This window comes from Parasteatoda tepidariorum, chromosome 5 (genome assembly GCF_982258835.1).
Source record: "Parasteatoda tepidariorum strain Cologne lab strain chromosome 5, Ptep-v5.0, whole genome shotgun sequence".
Lineage (NCBI taxonomy): Eukaryota > Metazoa > Arthropoda > Arachnida > Araneae > Theridiidae > Parasteatoda > Parasteatoda tepidariorum.
The window spans coordinates 43,112,127-43,131,304 of NC_141759.1; the positions used below are offsets into that span (position 1 = coordinate 43,112,127).

The 19,178-nt window shown below is 29.7% G+C and overlaps 1 protein-coding gene across 1 annotated transcript in view; it reads left to right on the forward strand.

The window, feature by feature from the left end:
- Positions 1-19,178, forward strand: part of LOC107441357 (cubilin) — a 208,698-nt gene that overhangs the window by 1,384 nt on the left and 188,136 nt on the right. Inside the window, exons 2-9 of the mRNA XM_087163788.1 lie at positions 3,156-3,285; positions 6,137-6,172; positions 8,573-8,674; positions 10,512-10,580; positions 11,528-11,566; positions 12,839-12,940; positions 13,552-13,655; positions 16,650-16,779. Coding sequence (XP_087019914.1) covers positions 3,156-3,285; positions 6,137-6,172; positions 8,573-8,674; positions 10,512-10,580; positions 11,528-11,566; positions 12,839-12,940; positions 13,552-13,655; positions 16,650-16,779 — 712 coding nt within the window. The remainder of the gene's footprint in view (positions 1-3,155; positions 3,286-6,136; positions 6,173-8,572; positions 8,675-10,511; positions 10,581-11,527; positions 11,567-12,838; positions 12,941-13,551; positions 13,656-16,649; positions 16,780-19,178) is intronic.

Consider the following 19,178-nt stretch of genomic DNA (forward strand, 5'->3'; position numbering starts at 1 on the left):
AACAGAACTTCATGAGAAAAATTAAAGAAATGCGAATTTAAAGTACATTTATATAAATGTACAATAGCATGTACAAATAACAACAGACATTTTGTATTGAAAAGGATAAAATCTTTGTGAAGATGGACGAAATGTAGATAAAAGCCAATGTTAAAAATTACAAATCAATATAATAACTTTATTTTGTTGATTTGTGTGTTTCAACGTATACTTTATCTTTTCTTATAAAGGCGATTATAAGTGCGATTATTGACTGTGATTTTTGTTGATTTTTTTAATCAATTACCACGCAGAACAATTCGAACCAAATTTACCAAGTGGGACCACAGTCTAGAAAAATCTTAAAAAGTATTGAACAATGTTACACTAGCTAATCGTAAAATTAATTGGCCTTAATTTCACGTTAATTTTAAAAATTCAGTTGTAACACAGTAATTTAATTTAGAAATTTTAATTTAGAAATATTTTTAGTCGATTATAATTTTACTTTAAAAATTTTATTCCCACTAGTCTTAACTTTTCCTGCATAAAGTAGCAACCTTTCATACGAATTGTGGTAATCTTATGTAATACGCAGAAATTCCAACTGTTTGAAGCTCCAGCAAATTTTTATTTCAGTATATATATATATATATATATATATATATATATATATATATATATATATATATATATATATATATATATATATATATATATATATATATATATATATATATATATATATATATATATATGTAAGTGAGGCCACCATAAGCTCTGATATTTTTCTATCGATTGGCAACAGTAAATTTAACTGAATCAATGGTTTTATGCCATGCTCTAAGGTATCATGACAAAATTTCCAAATTTTAAGATATTTACCGAATTTTAGCACACAATTTAAAAATAATACTTTATTACCTGATTAAAAACTTTATTAGCTACAAAAATATATAAATAGCAGAAAAAAATCTACCTGTCTCAAGCGCTCAAAAATAGGCGCCCATTTTCAAGATATGCCAGACGTGAATGAGAAGAAACGAAAGTGATTTGTAATATAAAAATCATAGTTGCCGACGAAAAATGTAAAAATAAAGGTGAGAAACAAAACTAGACAAGCCACAGTAGCCGAGAGAGAGAAAAAGATGACAAACAGAGGCCGATAAATCACAGTGGCCGAGAGGGACAAATCAGGCGAAAATGTAATTCCGCGTGCTCTGGAGGGGTGTTGAGGAACGTATGTCAGTAGCAAGGGAATCAGTATTTATTTGACTAAAACAAAATTCCAGGGCTTCAAGATATTAAGGTGATGTGACTGAGATGGAAATAATTTTGTCATTATCAAAATTGAATTTTTGCCCAAGATTCCAACAAAGTTCAGCCTTTGATGACTTTTCGTTCTTGTATTCTTGATAACGGACATATTTTTCATGTTCCTCAGGTGAACATTTTAAAGCGCGTCTAGTATGTCCGATGTAGTCTAAGTCGTATTAACAAGGAATGTGGTAAATGTTCCAGAGATTATCAAAAGCTAATAGGGTTTTCAAAATACTTAAAGTTGATTTTGTTAACAGGCCTCGAAATAACATTAAATTTAATTTTGTAATAGACATAAAGAGAGCGGTAAAGATTCTGGAAAAACATTATTACGGATATACTTTTTTATTACAATTAAAATGACAGTTTAACCCATAACTGTCTAGCAATAAAAAAAGTTGGAGTTCGAATTGATCTGGTTACTCTGTACAAGCTCTAGTGGGTTCGCCCAAGATTTAGTCTTTAAATCAAAAACACTTATGTAAAAAAATTAATAAATGGTAGCACATATTTTGTCTTTTTCTTTAGATATATCTATCTGTAAGCTATTTTTCTATCTTTAAAAATGCCATTTATATCTATATTTCTAAAGCATATGTCAATATTATTATACTAAACAAAGTTGTGGTAGATTATACTCAATAAAGTTGTGGTATCGGTTATTGGTATATATAAACTACCTGGTTTCTTCATAATAAATCATAACCAAAAAACATTTGCGCATCCACTTTTTTCTTTTTTGTGAAAAAAAAAAAAAAAAAAAAATCTGATATTTAATTTTTTTAACTAGTCATTTTTACAAGTATGCTTACTAATTTTATCTTGATAAAAAAACAGGGCATAAATAATAATAATAATTGCAGAAATAATAACCCTGCAGATGTTAGGGAAAAAATTAAGTCCTCTCCTTTTAATATAATAAATATTTTGTTTATATTAAACTCTTTAAAAGTTAAATCTTCTATGAGAAAAACTCATTACCATGTAATCATTGATTCTTAAGGTATAAATAAAAGGGTGTACCATGAATATTCATAATTCAATTTAAACTGTCACTAATATAGCCAAATGTTTGAATTAAAATAAGGAACAGAATGAAAAATATCTTTTGTGTTCCTCCAATTTTGACGCTTTTTTTTTAATTTTTATTAATTATTGAATAAGGTTCTGTTTACTCGAATTTTTTTTTCCCTTTGGTTGCTTATTTTTCGTCTTTTAAAGTTTATATTTATTTATATAGTGCACACCTTAAATATGAAAACGTAAGTTTAAAACTGTATTTGGAAAATACTGTTTTGAGTACGGCTCGAAAATAAAATTTCCTGACGTGCCCATGACATGCATTTTTTACCCTTATATGCACTGCCAGGCATGTAAATATTTGGCTTTATTACATCGTAAAATGCCGATTAATCTCCCCTCAAATTTCGATGAAATCCTTGGAAAGGGCGAATAAAGGGCACCGAAGGAAGTTAAATAATAAAATCGATTACATTTCATAAAACCTAAATATTATTGAATTTAATTATCTAAAAAAAGAATTTATTAAACAAAATTTCATATTTTTTTTATTTCTCTAGTAATGTTATTTTTATTTTTTTTTAAAATTATAGATACATAATTTAAACCCACACATGCAGACGATGTCTGAATAGGTGCAGTTTTGTATAGTTACTAAGAATTAAATAAATTAATTAAAAAAATTATGATTTGAGATTTAGAACTTTAATTTGCAGCGTCATATACATTGTTAGTGCTTTGTATTTAGCATAATTTAATACCAAAACTTAAATTTAAACTTTTTGAAATTACAATTATGGTTATTATTTTGAAAAAAAAGGATAATTTTTTTCCAGGCCTCGGATCGTCGTACAAGATGGAAATCTCATCTTCAAAAGTGCACTTAATAAAAATGTTAGTTTTTCACCATCCGGTCAAGGTATTGTTCAGATTAATAACGTAGATTTGTCAAGATTGGCGTCAGCAGTAAGTTTAATTTATTTACAATATTTATTGCATTTACATTTTCAGTGTTTAGGAACATATGTAAACAGATATCTCCGGCATCGAGCGTCCTACAAAAAAAAAAAAAAAAAAAAAAAAAACTCTGATTTACTTCTCCCTCCCTCCAAAAAAAAAAAAAACTTCATCACACAGTGAGACAGCATGGAGTTGAAGTTTTACTACACTGGTGGACAAAATTAAGAGATGGAAGACATTTTCCCAAATATCTGAATATAAATTAATGAAATTTGGTATGGATATAGCTTATTCCATGATAATAAAGTATGCAAAACAAAAATGAAAGTGCCATTCACTGGCAAGACCTATTGCTAATAAATCGAATGTAGTCTGAACTTAAGGATAAAAGATGACAATAAAAGTGAGGCTTGTACAGTGTGTGTTGCCTCTAGTATGGTGTATGGTCACCTCTGACACACAGACAGCATGCACAACGAGTATGCATGCTGTTAACAAGGGAGTTAAGGAGGACTTGTCCGCCATTTTTCCACCAGAGCAATTTTTAACTCCAGTATGGAAAAAAAATACGTTGAAAACTTTTTTGGATCATTTACTTCTTGTGCAAAGTAAGATTCGTAAATAAGTTGAAGCACATAATTGTTCGAATTGTAAATAAAAAGCGTATAATTTCTAAATTTAGTCCTAACAATTTAGTGTAAAAAATTACTTCGGAAAATAAACCTTACACGTTTAGATGCTCATGGGTAACGATTTAATATGTGTGCATGAATTGTCTAACGAAGTTCTTTTTTATACATAAAAACTCTCACATCTTTTGAAATATTCGTTCGATTGGTTTGTATGTATAGCCTTCTTTGATTCAGTTTGAAAAAATTCGTAGGAACCAATGCATCACTTTGACAGCTGTGCCAGATGCGTGAACAGATACAAGTTCAAATGTGTACTTTTTGTTTATGAAATTCTTATAAGCTCTAAATTATTGGCCTGATTCAACTTAGCTTGAAATAAAACATTGGAAACAATGCCTCACTTTGCCAGTTTAAAAGAAATTCAATTCATCCCCTTTTATATCACCCCCCATATCCCTCAAAAAAGGAGGAAACATACACTGTAAATAAACTCGGTAAATTTTTAACTGTATTTGGTGCAAAGTTTCTCATAATCCCAAAGTTTAGTTAAATGTAAGATGATTTTATTTTAGTTACACCATAAATTGTGAAATATGATAGAAAAATACTTCCATGGTGCAACTGGTTGAATGTCCATGGGAGTGACCGGTGATCTGCACTGAGTTTGTTCGTAGCGCCACGGGGGTCAATCGGTGACTGGAAAAGCCAAGATTATTAGAAACAAATAATTCGAGTAAATTTTGAATATTTTTATATCATTATAGCTACTAAAATGTTTTGAAGAAACTAATGCAATATAGAACACACAAAAATAGTTTTATTTATATACACAGAGATGTCAACTTGCTCCGGACAGCGGATAAATACTTTCGAGTGATAGTCTTTTAATGTATGATTTTTGATTTAATAAATTCGATTTATAGTGTTTTTACATATCACCACTTCTGAATAATTGAAAGGTTTAAGTTATACTAGCTTTTTTACCGCAGTTAAATGCATCGTACCATCACTATCAACACAAATAGTAGTGCATCGCCGTGGAGTAGTGGTTAACACACTCGCCTGCTGTCCCCCTGATCCCTAGTTCGATCTCAACTGTGAACTCACTTTTTCCAAATGCCATCCTAATCATCCTTTGCAGAATCTCAGAGAATCCACAGTGAATCATCGATCAGAGTATCATCCATCAGTGTATCATCGTTCTTAGTGAATCTTAGAAATTTCTCAGTGAATCATCATACAGTGTATCAACCATAGTCTAGAGCAGATGGAAACAGCATAAACAAAATTTTAAAATCTGAGCTTTCATATGAACTCTAAAAAACTCATAATATTTATTTTATTAATTATAGAAACATTTTTCAATAGATTTGTTAATTGATTTAAAATACTCTTATTAGTTTTGCAACTTTTAATTTATGAAGCAAAGTATTTAAATTCTTGTATAGCTACCATAATGAAGCTAAACCCAATATGTTTATAACTCAATGTATTTTGAAAGTATTTCATGTATCCAGTTTTAATAAACAAAGGAAAGGACCACAGTTAAATTGTATAGAGCCTTTTAAAAAGTCGGCATAATCTTAATTTTTAGTTCTCTACCGCATTTTAAGTATTCTGTCTTGTCCGGAACAGTTGGCAACTCTGGTAATGAGTAAAAACGCATTAAATTACATTTTAATTCTCTTAATTTTGCGACCACTTTTTAAATTTATTGAAGATTGTATATGAATCCTAGTATCGTTAGGCAGTTGTCAGTACTGGTACAGTAACTCGCAATATTAACAATTAAACCAGAGAATTACAGTGCAAAAAAGATAACGGACTTGAATATTTTTTGATCTAATGATTGGATCTTCACGTTCTAGGATTCTATCTCAACAGTTCGAGGAGTTAATCAATCAATATTCTAATAAAAATCAAGTCAAATATGCTAATTAATAACTGCAGTAAATAATAAAATTAAAGTTACTAATACATAACTATACGCCAAGAAGTCAGTAATTAGCTTTCGTAGCTACTGTTTCACTCGATTAGAATACGCTAGAAGCATTTATATTGGGATACAAATTCTAGTGGGCTTTTAGCCCACTATTTGCATGTATTTTTAAAAAATCATTCGAAAAACTTTCAAATACTTTTCTAGCTTTAATCTGATTTTTTAAAAATCATTTTACTTACATTTTTTTAATAAAACTAATCATTTTTTTTTAAATATTTTTCAGGCGAAAACAGTTGGTTCGTCACAAGAATCAAGTTATGTAAGTGAAAATATTTTTGTTCCTTTTGCCATATTCATTTACCTATAAAATAAAATATCGATTGTTATGACTCGATGCATGATTTTGCTGTTTCCGAAAGAATTATGAGCTCAAATAAATTTTTTTTTTTTGATTTGTTCTTATATTATTATAACATTTGAATGACCGCAAACTATTACGCGTTTTGCAAAATATTTTAAAGAGTAATAGACAATCAAAACCTGAATCTTTCGGAAATTAAATTAATTTTGCCAACATTTAAAAAATCCTTCCCTCGAAAGAAATGAATTTTCGAAACATCCCGGTAAAAGCTTTAGAAAAGGAGTTATTTGTGCAAATGCATATTTTCTGTCCTTTTTGGCATACATGTAAATAGTTAAAAAAGTTTAAAATTTTTTTGACTCAGTTTAAATAACTCCTTTAAAAAATAAATGAATAACAATTAAATGTAAGAAATGGCTTTTAACTGATTGCAATTTGATAAGTTTTCCTGCAATATTCCAAAAAATTAATTCGTCAGTTATACATTACAATTTAAAGAAGCAGCAGGCAAAATTTTATAAAAACTAGCAGGAATTTGTCGCTAGTGTTAAAACTTCCATTTTTATTCGATAATTTTATCAAAAATACTGGTCTGCCAACTGCTACCATTTTGGCTAAATATTTTATAGAGTGGTAGGCATTTAAAGAGCAAAGATGAACTTCTGGTAATTTAGCCAACTTTTTAAAAGCCTCACCACTTTAAAGCTGGAACTAAGACCTAGCATATTGACTTCATTGGGCACCTATCAACGCCTCCTATAACTGAAAGCCTCTACACGGTTTTCTGCAGTTAGTTTGATCAGACCATTATGAAGGTGAACCAATTAGTGAAAGAACCATTTAATATGAAATCTATTAAAAATTAGAAAGTGGTAGCAAATATATGTCAAAAAATTTGTTTCATTTATGAATATAATTGGTTTGTTTTATTCACTTGTCAACCACTACAGATTCAATACTCAAATATATCAGAGATGCCAAATTGCTCCGGACAGCAAATATTTTAAAGTGGTAGTTTATCAATTGTGATTCTTGGTTTAATAAATTCAATTTAGTAGATTTTTATCCACCACTATCTCTAAATAATTCATAGGCTTATATGATTCACCACTTTTTAGAACTCATGCAGAGATGCCAACTGCTCCGGACACGCCAAAATAATTAAAAAAAAAAGGTAAATTACTACAAAGTAAATTATGCAAATATTTGACTATTTTTGCTTTCTTTTTAAAATGTATAACATTACATACGAACTATAAAGTGGTGATTTTTATAAGCCTACGAATTATTTAGAAATAGTGGTGGATAAAAATCTACTAAATTGAATTTATTAAACCAAGAATCACAATTGATAAACTAGCACTTTAAAATATATATTTGCTGTCCGGAGCAAGTTGGCATCTCTGCTCATGTCATGCTAATTCCTTTCAAAAAACAAGCAAAAATAGTCAAATATTTGCAAAATTTACTTTGTATTTATTTACCGTTTTTTTAATTATTCTGGCTTGTTCAGAGCAGTTGGTATCTCTGATATATATGATAAATTTCTCTCAAGTACTTTTAAAATAGAATTTGGGTTCATGCGCACAAGTGATTCGGTTTTCAAATAATCTGCGCAGACTACCAAATCGTGTGGTGGCTTTATCCTATTCATAGCTGAACCAAAGTTGCGTTGCATATGCACTTTTAAATAATTTGAATACAGTGGTGTGAAAAATTAGTTTTAATGAATAAATAATACATGAAAACATCAACATAGCTACAACTAGAATAAATTTTAACAAAAAGAGTAGAAAGTTGGCAACCAAGATAATATGACAATCTGTTTATGGTTAAGAAACAAGTAATGATTGCGCTACAATCTATAGAACTGGTGAGCAAAGCGTGGCGTCAGAACTTCCGACAATTAACTCTTTACTTAAAAGCAATTTCGAATTTCTGGTTAGCAGAGCAAAAGTAAGCGCTACCTCAGACAGTACATTGTAAATAAAGCGACATACTTAAGCTCTTTGTTGTTTAATGGATAATGGTTGCAAAACGCTTAAAAAAATTAGTTTTACATTTCTAGTAGTTTGTAACATTTGTAGAAGTAGTGATCATAGACTGGCTACATTGCACAGGAAAATGTAAAAATAATATTTAAGCATATCTGAAAGAAATAAATGCAATAAATATGTATATTTTTAATGGATAGAAATACATGAAATAAATACATATATATTTTGTAGATGGAAATGCATGTAATATATATATATATATATATATATATATATATATATATATATATATATATATATATATATATATATGTTATAAATATATATTCGTAGAAATAATTGTTTCTTTCTCGGTTTTTAGGCTTCGTTGATCAGGAAGTATGCAGAGCAAAGTGAGACATTAGAGAGTTTGACAGAGCAAGTAAATCAAATGGAAGAAAATATTACTTTAATTTATAATAGAGTAAGTAAATTACACGAAAAATTTTTCAGATTTAATTACGGTCAAAAGGTTTCTCCTGACTGCAGAACTCGCGAAATAATCCCTTTTTCAGAAAAATTTTATATCTTAATTTTTGCAACAATATTTATTTAATTACAATGATTTTACTGTAAAAACACCTCAATGTTCACTTAAAATAATTGTCTGCAAATATTTATTGTGTCTAAATACAAATGCATGACTTGACACCCATTTGTAAAAAAATATATTTTAAAGAAATGAAAACGATAGATTAAAAGGGGAAGTTTGTAACGATATTTAATAATTACCATTATATTTTCTAGTCTCCTCAATTCGCAATGATTAACAGGACATGTTTTTTGATTCCCTATTTCGGATAAGTCTTAGGGTATATGTGTTTAACCTAGACGAATCAAGTTTAGTTCAACTAGAAAAGCAACTAAAAATTGTCGTAGTAAAGATGGCTTGATAAATAAATGTTTAAATGAAAAATAGTTAAAAATAAGTAATAAGCTCCAAGAAAAAAAACGGACCACACACTGAATAACTTATAATTTAACTATTGGAACTTCCCATTATAGGGGGAAGACCTCAAATATGTTAATTACTTAGTGCAGACACTATTTAAAGTTATGTAATCGACACAAAAACGTATTTTCTCAAAATAGATATTCTTTTCCAACAGATTCGGATTTCGGACCCTCAAAATATTAAGTGTAACTTTGTAAATGCAGTTTCTACCACTTTATACACTTTTAGGCAAATGTGGCATCTATACATGAGTATTAAGCCGGTCAGGTGACCGAGCGGTCAGCGCGCCTGACTATGAAGCCAATGGTTGCGGGTTCGAATCCCGCTCAGGGAATGAATATTTATCTCTGTGTGTGATCGCTATTGTGTGATGCGTAAATGTGGCCCACCCTATAAACGGGTATGTGGCAGTGTGGCGTGGGTAATGTTGCTCGCCTACGTGACTTAGGTTCACAGGTGCCCACTGGGTAACGTTAAATGAGTAACACCTCCGGCATCTTCCTAGGCGAAGAACGAAAGTTCAGTGCCAGCCGTCAAAAAATAAAAAATAATAATATGAGTATTAAACAAGACATTGGCAATCTTTGAAATAATTTTAATTTATATTTAAAGTGGTAGTAAAATTTATGCCTTCCAAGTTATTTCGTGGATTTATTAGTAAAATTTAGAATAATTTTAAAACCTGTGCTCGTAAATAGACTAAACATATATTAACCCCTTAACGATCGGTTAATTTTTAAGAAAACGGTCATAAAAGTGCCTATTTTTTTGGCTTTTGTATTTGCATTACATATTTGATTAGTGCTGACATCTAGTTTAAAATAAACTAACTATCTACAATTACCTTAAAAGTATCCTGGTACTGCCATCTGGTGTGTGAAATGAGAAATAAAATGTTTTCCTGCCCAAAGAAATTAATTAGTTTTATTCCTATTGGCGCGTTGCTACTGAACACTCCAGCCCGTCAATATGACGGGAGCGAGAAATAGAGGGCGAAACCTCACCCCGTCATTTTCACGGGAGCGAGAAGGAAGGGGTTAAAGCAAGATATTGTTGCGATGTAATTCAAATTTCAATACACTACTACTTCGTAAAATTATCCTCAGAAAGACTAATATTCGGGAGGTATGAAACAATGTTTTTTTACAAATAATATAAAAAAAATTCATGAAAATTTTAACATTTTAAATCTTATAAGTCTTGTTTACAGCTTTTTAACTTGATCTATGTCAACCGTATAATATTTTGACAGTCAATTATTATCAATAAAATAAATAACTAATTAAAAAAGTTTTGCTTTTAATAGGTTAATAAGTTCTTGGGTTCCGGTTCTGACAGAATATCGAACAGAGCTTTGCGTAGAGCCATGGCGAAGGTATTTACTTAATGTATTATTATATTATAAAACTACTATTTCAATTTATTTCTTCATTTATTTATTTATTGATTTATTTTTACTAGAAGTAATTTGTGTTAGACGAGAAAATTCTTTTTAAATATTTAGTCAAGTTTATTCGATTATATAAAAGTTGTGGTAAATTTAATATAATGTGATAAATTTAATGACTGTAAAATGAAATTCGCGATATACATTTTTTAATGAAATAGACTTTCGTGAATGTAAATTAATAGCTAATGTGTGTTTAACTCTTCTTTACTGTAAATAAAAGTAAGAGATAAACAAACAACTTTTGTGCATTGTAAGTAAGTGTATGTAAACTCAATTAAACATTTTTATTTTTGAATAAAAGAAATAATTACTTCCCAGATTAATTTTTTTTAAAGATTTATTAGATAGCATTCAGATGAAGTTTCATGCGATGAACTTCAGATGAAGTTTCATGCAAATTTATGCGTCTATAAAAACTTATAGTTGAAAGAATTATAAATAATTATTTGCTCTTAACCCTTTTGAAGGCCGTGGTAAGTATAATTACCACCACGTTTTACCACTTTTAATTTAGGTTTCCATTTTTCAATAAATTCAGCTTTCTTGAAGTGAGTTTGAATAAAATTGGTAATCATTTGTCACTTCTAAAAAACGTATAAAAGTTATAAAATACATAATTCCTTTTGAAGTTTGTAGCATTTAAGGAATTTATTTTATCAATAAAGAAAAATAAAGGACAGTAAGTTCCTAATAGGTCATGTTAAATATATTTACCACCAAAAAAATGGCATTTTTATAAGCTAAATGAGTTTTTTTTTCTTATTATCAATTACTGTTCTTAAAACAATTTCAATTCCAAAAATACTTTAATTTACCTTTACTAGAAATAAAGGGTCCGTTAAAGGGTTAATGTTTCTTTTTCTTAATTCTAGGTTGGAGTATTAACTGAAAAAGTAAACACACTAACTCAGGTAAGAGAGCAATTTTGTCAAAAAAATTATATTTTATTTGTGAATTTATATAGTGCTAAGAATCTAAAAAATAATTTTTAATTTAGTTATAAATGCAACTTCTTAAAAAATATTATATTAAACATTTGAAAATATTTAAAATACGATTTAATTACATTTTTTGTTAAAAATAATTTGGATGTATAGGAATAATAGGGGAAGAATAGAAAAAAAGTTAGAAATAATAAGAGGATACCAATAACTTTAATTTTAAACTAATGAAAGTTTTTAGAATTAAATGTCTATTATGCTTGTTAACTTCAACTTCTAGTGCTATTTTTGTAAATTTTTTGCAAGTGTTTGCCATTTTTAGTTAAAAATTGTACAAACAACAAAACCCATTTATGTATAATAAATATAATGGATGAAAGATGGGTCTTGGACACAACAAAGAAAATAATAGATTATTTTGATTAAATATATATATAACTCTAATTAAAATAAAATAAATAAATCATGAGAAACTAAAAATATAGCAAAATGTAATTCCGTACATGAAAATCACCTGCCAAATGTTATAATAAAATATTTGGCAGGTCATAAAGCACCTGCCAAATAGTAAGAGAACAAAAGGGGAGACGGTTATGATTATTTATTTTAAATAATGATTTGATTCTAAATTCATTAATTAGTTCATTTCTATAATTGAATCAATCATTTAACTGAAAATAACATAATAGAACCCCTAGTTCAAACTAGTGTCAAACTAAATAAGCGAACCTATTTCGCATCACCTGATTCATGATACTGGTTTGAATTAACTCAATAATTAACAGATTTAACACTAAATATTCGAACAGCTGAAGTAAATAAGCACCAGAATGGATAAAGGATTTTTTTTTGAACTAGCTAATCGAAATTAAATAATTGATCAACAGATTTGAATGAAACCACTTGAAAAATTAACCAAGCCACTCGCTTGATTTTAATCATTCGAATAAACGTATTAGATTTAAGAATTCAAATTATCACTAAAATACTGATGAGATGCAATGATTGCAATGAATTACTAATTAGGGTTTAAGCCCTCATTTGAATTGTTTTTTATTTTATTTTGAAAAGGTCAACACTTATGCGTTATAAAAAATCAATCCTTATAAAAATAGAACGTTATAAAAAAATCTATCTATTATTGCTCCTATTAAATGATTTTAATGATTTACTAAACAAATTATTAAAATGCATCATAATTGATATGTAGTATATTCGCTTCTTATAATCTTCTTTATTTAGTTACTGACTCAAAATGAATGCACCAGCAATCCATGCCGTAACGGAGGAACTTGTGTGGACGCTTACAATGGCTTCATCTGTAATTGCCCGTCTAACTGGGAAGTAAGTACAAATACTGACTGGGGAACTAATTCTTTATTGCATTTATTCAAGTGCTTGATCTTACATAATTCGGGTGTGTTGATTTCAAATCAGAAATCAATCTTATTTCGAAAGTTACAAATTTTTCCCAAAATGGCCTTTTTAATTTAGTTTGATTTTGGTTTAAATGCACAAGCTTATAACAATCGTATAGTCTTATATACATGTATATACATTTGACTTCTTCTTTGAATAAAAAAATACTTGAAAAAGGAATATAGCTTTAACTTATTGTATCATAAACTGAAATGTATTATCATTTTTTTCCTACCACTTCCTACGTAGCAGAGAAGTGGGAATACTAAACAGTCTTTTGAGTGAATTTTAAAAATAAAAAAATTCTGGCCGAAATCAGTGATGAAAAATATTTATGATCTTTTAAAAGGTCGTACTTAAACCGGGGGAGAAAATGTCCTTTCAGAGCACAAGGAGTGTTTCTATGGTACTTTCCCAGAGAAAAAAATAACAATAATTTTAATTTTATAAGGCTCAAGATTTAAAATTCAATGAAAATACATATTTGCAATAATAAATACAAATATTATATTTAAAGTGTATTGTATTTTTTTCAGGGTGTAACTTGCGAAACTGACGTCAACGAATGTGCTGTTTTTGCTGGGACAAGTTTTGGTTGTCAAAACGGTGCCACCTGCATCAATTCACACGGTGGTTATAGGTATTCATAAGCAATATTAATACTAACTGTAAATGTGCCGCTGATCTAGAAAAAAACTGGTAGTAAGAATACTCGATTTCTATTTTTTATTCGGTAGTAATGACGTGTCTACTATGTAAATTGACAAATACATACGTAATATTTATTGACATATATAACGTATACATGCCTAAAAAAAAACTTCACAAGTAAATATGTTTGTAATATTCAAAGAAAAAGTCGTAATCGTTGTCTTCTTTTTCCCTCATAAAATAGTAATGGTACTTTAATATCACCCGGTTTTTTTGTAATTAACTTTTATATAAATATAGCTTGACTTGACTTGATAGGAGTTTTGCTGAAGTACCTGTCCGCGGCAGCGGGCACCCGACAACTTCATCTGAGATGTGCAAACTGGCAACTTAAGACTATTGGCGTAGAATTAAAGGGAAAAACAAGGAAAATTGATGACTGGGTAGTCTTCTGCTTAGGCAGTTCATATCTGAATATAGGGTGGGATAGAATTTTAGGAGCTTGATCTAACTAAAAATTTGAGCAAAATGAGTTTAGATGATTAACAATATTGTAAACTAAGTTGGGGGGACAATAAGGAGAATATCTAGGGGTGGTATAGTCCCGAGCTGAGAATCACCGTTGTTCATTTCCTCTCCTCGGGAGTATCCATATATGAGATAGGGGGAGGGGGTATCTAATATTTATAATTTGTAGTAATCTGATAGTATCCCGCCAGAGAGCAGAAAGTGTATAATAGGATTATGCATTCTTGCGTCCTGTAGTAGTTCTTTATTTAATATAAGATTGAAATCTGCAGTAATGCTAATAAAGCTAGCACTTAGTTTAGCAATGAATTCATTTATTGTATCAATATTTAAGTCTCTTCTAATATATTTATTTGGCAGATGCCAAGGGGCACCAGCTATTCTGCGAAGAAACTTGATTCATTTGAACTCTAAACTTCTAAGAAACGGAATTCTTGTATTCTATCTAAAATCTTTTTAAGTGGTAGTAAATTGATAATAGTAAAACTCAAGACCCGGTATTTATTCTTAATGTTTGAATTATTTATTTGTAACGATGGTAAATTTGTTCTGAAATAAATTTATAAATCTAAGAATGAAATAGAACAGTTTGAACTTTCCGATCACTTCAAATATCAAATTTGGAAGAATTAGCAGATCAAACCAGTGATCAAACTGTGATAATACTGAGATCAAACCAGTGAAACACGTTAAATACCTCGGCGTCACGATCTCATATAATTTGAGCTGGAGTACTCACATAAACGACATATTCAAAAGAGGAGGAGCGTTTTTTGCGCTCAAAGTCCTCCTGCATAAGAATTCAAAGCTTGATCCAGCAAATAAAAGAACTATCTATATACAAGCGATTCGACCAATTCTTACGTATGCTTGCCCAGCCCTCACTACTATAAGCAACAACCTAAAAAGGAAGCTATTTACAACCGAAGGTAAATTTTTACGCACAATGACTGGCGCCCCAAGGGCGATTAGCAATAGATTACTCAGAAAAGACTTAAACATTGATGATATCAATTGCTTTATAGCTAAATTGACCACAACATTTTACAGCGACGCAAAAACATGCACCACATCAGATTTCAATAAATTGTTCGATATTGATATAATCCGTGATAATTCGAATTTCAGCCCAATTACCGCCTTTTTATGCTCAGACTGCATACTATCAAAATACTATTAACTTTATCATACAACTCTACTCAAGGGGATCTCCCCATTCCAAAGATGATTTTCCCTTCAAAACTAAAGATTTACTTCTTTAAGGATTTAGATTTGTTGGTACAACATACTACAACTTCAAAGATATATAGGACCTCCCAGAATACAACAAAACAGAATCGATGAATCGGTTAGTGGCGCTTCGCGCCAAACGCCGAGATATCCCCAATATTCAGCATCCAGCATCCAAGTACTTATTACATGCTCATACCCTCCAACTTATGAGGATTTTGAAAATAATTCTTTCTAGTGGTAGCGAACCAAAGTAGAAATTTTTAAAGCAAATGGATCTCTCATAAAACTTTTATCAGAACTTAAGAATCTAGCCATATGGCCTGCACTTTTATAAGTAATAGTGGAAAAGTTACGCTAAAATTAATTTTTTTAAAATATTAAGACATTAAGTTTGCTACCGTCTGAAAAGAAGATTTCTGAAACTACGGAAATTCCGTAGCAGTTGGAGGGTATGCATGTTTTAACGCAAGCAAATATTGTCAACTCAGAGATGCCAACTTGCTCCGGACGGCAAATATACATTTTAAAGTGGTAGTTAAACAATTGAGATTCTTGGTTTAATAAATTCAATTTAGTAGACTTTTATCCACCACTATTTCTAACTAATTCGCAGGCTTATATAATTAACCACTTTATAGAACTTAAGTCATGCAATGCCTTAAGTTCTATTTTTTCTTGATTTTTCTTGATTTTTAAAAAATCAAGAAAAAATAGTCAAATATTTGCAGAATTTACTTTAAAGTTATTTACTGTTTTTTCAATTATTTTGGCGCGTCTGGAGCAGTTGGCATCTCTGTCAACTATTTGCAAAATTTGCTTCGTAGTTATTTACTGTGTTTTAAATTAATTTGGCGTGTCCAGAGCAGTTAGCATCTCTTTAATAACATAACTAATACTAACATAACGTGAATTTGTTTGCTCCAATATTGCTTGATAGGTCAGCTCTGATAGTATAGGAGCCTTAGGCCCACCCTATGAGCGAGTATGTGTGGCAGTGTTGCGTGGGTAATATTGCTTGCTTTCGTGACTTTGGTTACATGGTGCTCACCAGACAACGTAGAATGAGCAACACTTCCGTCACCTTTCATGGCTAAGAACGATAAGTCCAGTGTCTGACGTTAAAAAAATAGCGAAATAAGTGAACCAGTTTTTGCATCAGTCTCGTACTAATCGTTTTTTTTAAAATTTATTTATTTATTTATTATAATTTTTTTTTGTTTAGTTGCGTGTGCCCACCCAACTTCCATGGTATCGATTGTACTGAAAAGCATGATGATTGCGGAAGCGCTTCCCATTACGAACTCTGTGGTCATGGAACGTGCGTCGACGAAAAACGTATTCAACCTGGACAGGTAAAAATATAAGGTTTATATTATTTAGCTTTAGGTTCGTATTCACTATTAGGTGTTTACCTTTAATGGACAGATTCTTCTTCTTTCTGATAATTTAGGAAAAGCTGCCAACTTGCACGGTCGGTAGAAAAGAGTTTACTAAGTAGTGGTAAACTAATAAATAAAGTAGTTTTATAGAGACGTTTAAATTTTTAAATTTGCATGTTGGGTATAACACATTTAGTAAACTTAAAAAACCAGGGTTGATATTTTATTTCCTATTATACTAGCTATAAACCCGTTCAACGATTGGGGTAATAGAAAAAGCAACACTGCGTAATCTGGCTCAAAACTGACAGACATAAACCGATATAATCAATAAAGTTAAAATAATGCCGTTTTTATGATTTCATTTGTTTCTAGTCCTGTTGACTTCACGTTATTAGGTAAAACAAAATACGCTTTAAGAAAATCATTTTATCAAGATGAAAATTAACTGTTCTCATTATCTTTCGGTGGTAATAATCACAGAAATGTCAACTGCTCCGTTTTCTGCAAAAGTTCGATTACTTTGGTAAAATTTAATAATTTTGTAACAAATTGGATTTAATAAATTGGTAATTGATTAAACATCAAATCTTGTAGAATAATAATAACTATGCCTAATTTTTAAACTTGTCACCTTGTGATCACTGCAGTAAATTTGCCTTTGACTTGAAGTATGATTGCCACTAATTTCTTTTTTTCTTTATTGATGTACCCCCGGCATGTTTGCTCCCTGATATGGAGAGAAAGCTGATAAAACTACTTCATATCTTGCTTTGTTTTTGGATGAAATTAAGAATCCAAGGTTACCAAAACTTATTAAAAGTTATAACAATATTGTTTCCTTAAGTAAAAAATGACTGTTAACTCAGTGACGCAGATGGGACCAGTGTCCCTTCAATTTTTTTTCAGGCGCTCCAATTACAAGCAAAAATATATTCTAATATTTTAAATTATAAAGAACAGTTTAATAGTTAATAAAATATTAGTTAGATTATCGGATTTATATTTATACTAAAATATAAAATTCAAAAAAAATGCAATCTGAATTTTTTTCATTCATATTCAAAATTTTATCAATGCTTGTTTTTATAAATTAAAGAAACTTCAATGACGATTGACTGTTTTTCTTCGATCTAAATAAGTGCAAATTTAAAAAAATAATTGCATGCTAATGAACCATCTATGTAAGATTTTACCTTTAACACAAAAAAAGTCATTGATGATACATGAGTGTTAGATCAAAAATAGTGTTAGATCAAAACACTACACAAAGAAAATCAAAACATAACCAAAAATTCTTAACAATTCGAAATATAAAACATTATACTTATTTTGGCGTAAGTAAATACTATAAAATAAAATCAAAAAGCAAATGAAATCTGTTTAATAAAAATTCTGGTACTTATTTTGGTATTAAAGTCACGGTAATCAGGGGCATTTATTTCTGTTGAATAAGCATGTAATGAACTGGTTTTGCTACCAGGTTTTTCTCTATGTGGGGATAAAAATAGCTCAGAGATGCCAACTTGCACCGGACAGCAAATATATATTTTAAGTGGTAGTTTATCAATTGTGATTCTTGGCTTAATACATTCAATTTAGTAGATTATTTTCCACCGCTATTTCTAAATAATTCGTAGGCTTATATCATTCATCACTTTATAGAGCATTATCATGCTATATCTTTTAAAAGGCAAGCAAGTATAGTAAAATATTTGCAAAATTTACGTTGCAGTTAATTACCGTTTTTTAATTATTTTGGCTTGCCTGTTGGCATCTCTGATAGCATAATTCATAATTTTTATATAAACGTTTACGAGCTTGTTTAACCCCTTAGGGACGGGTGATTCATAAAAGCATTCGTACAAATTCAGAATGTAAATAAATAAAAAACGGTAACTTAAATGTAGCCGTTGATAATTTGACAAACTTATTTTGCTTTTACTTTAATAATTGTTGGTTTAAGCTTATATATAATCATTAATTTTTTTTGAACTTAAGTAATGGTGAATTAAATAAATCAAACAATTATAACTCCGCCCACAAATAAACTGCTAAAGAGCTACTTTGATTACCAGTTTTATCTTTTTACCCTGATTGATACGGTTTTATGCTGGCACGTATTTGTGACAGTCGGCGCGAAAGGGTTAAGCAAATTTTTATATTCGTCTACATTTTTATAAAAAAGCATACAGTGATGAATACAAATGTGTTAAATTCTTCAAGTTCGCTTTGTTATGACCATTGTATGTTTTAAGCGAAATAGGAATTCTGTGACTAGTTTCTAATTATGAATATTTCTCAAACTAAATCTATGAATGTAACTATGAAAATGAAGTAAAAGCATATATTTTGAAAAATTATTTTTAAAA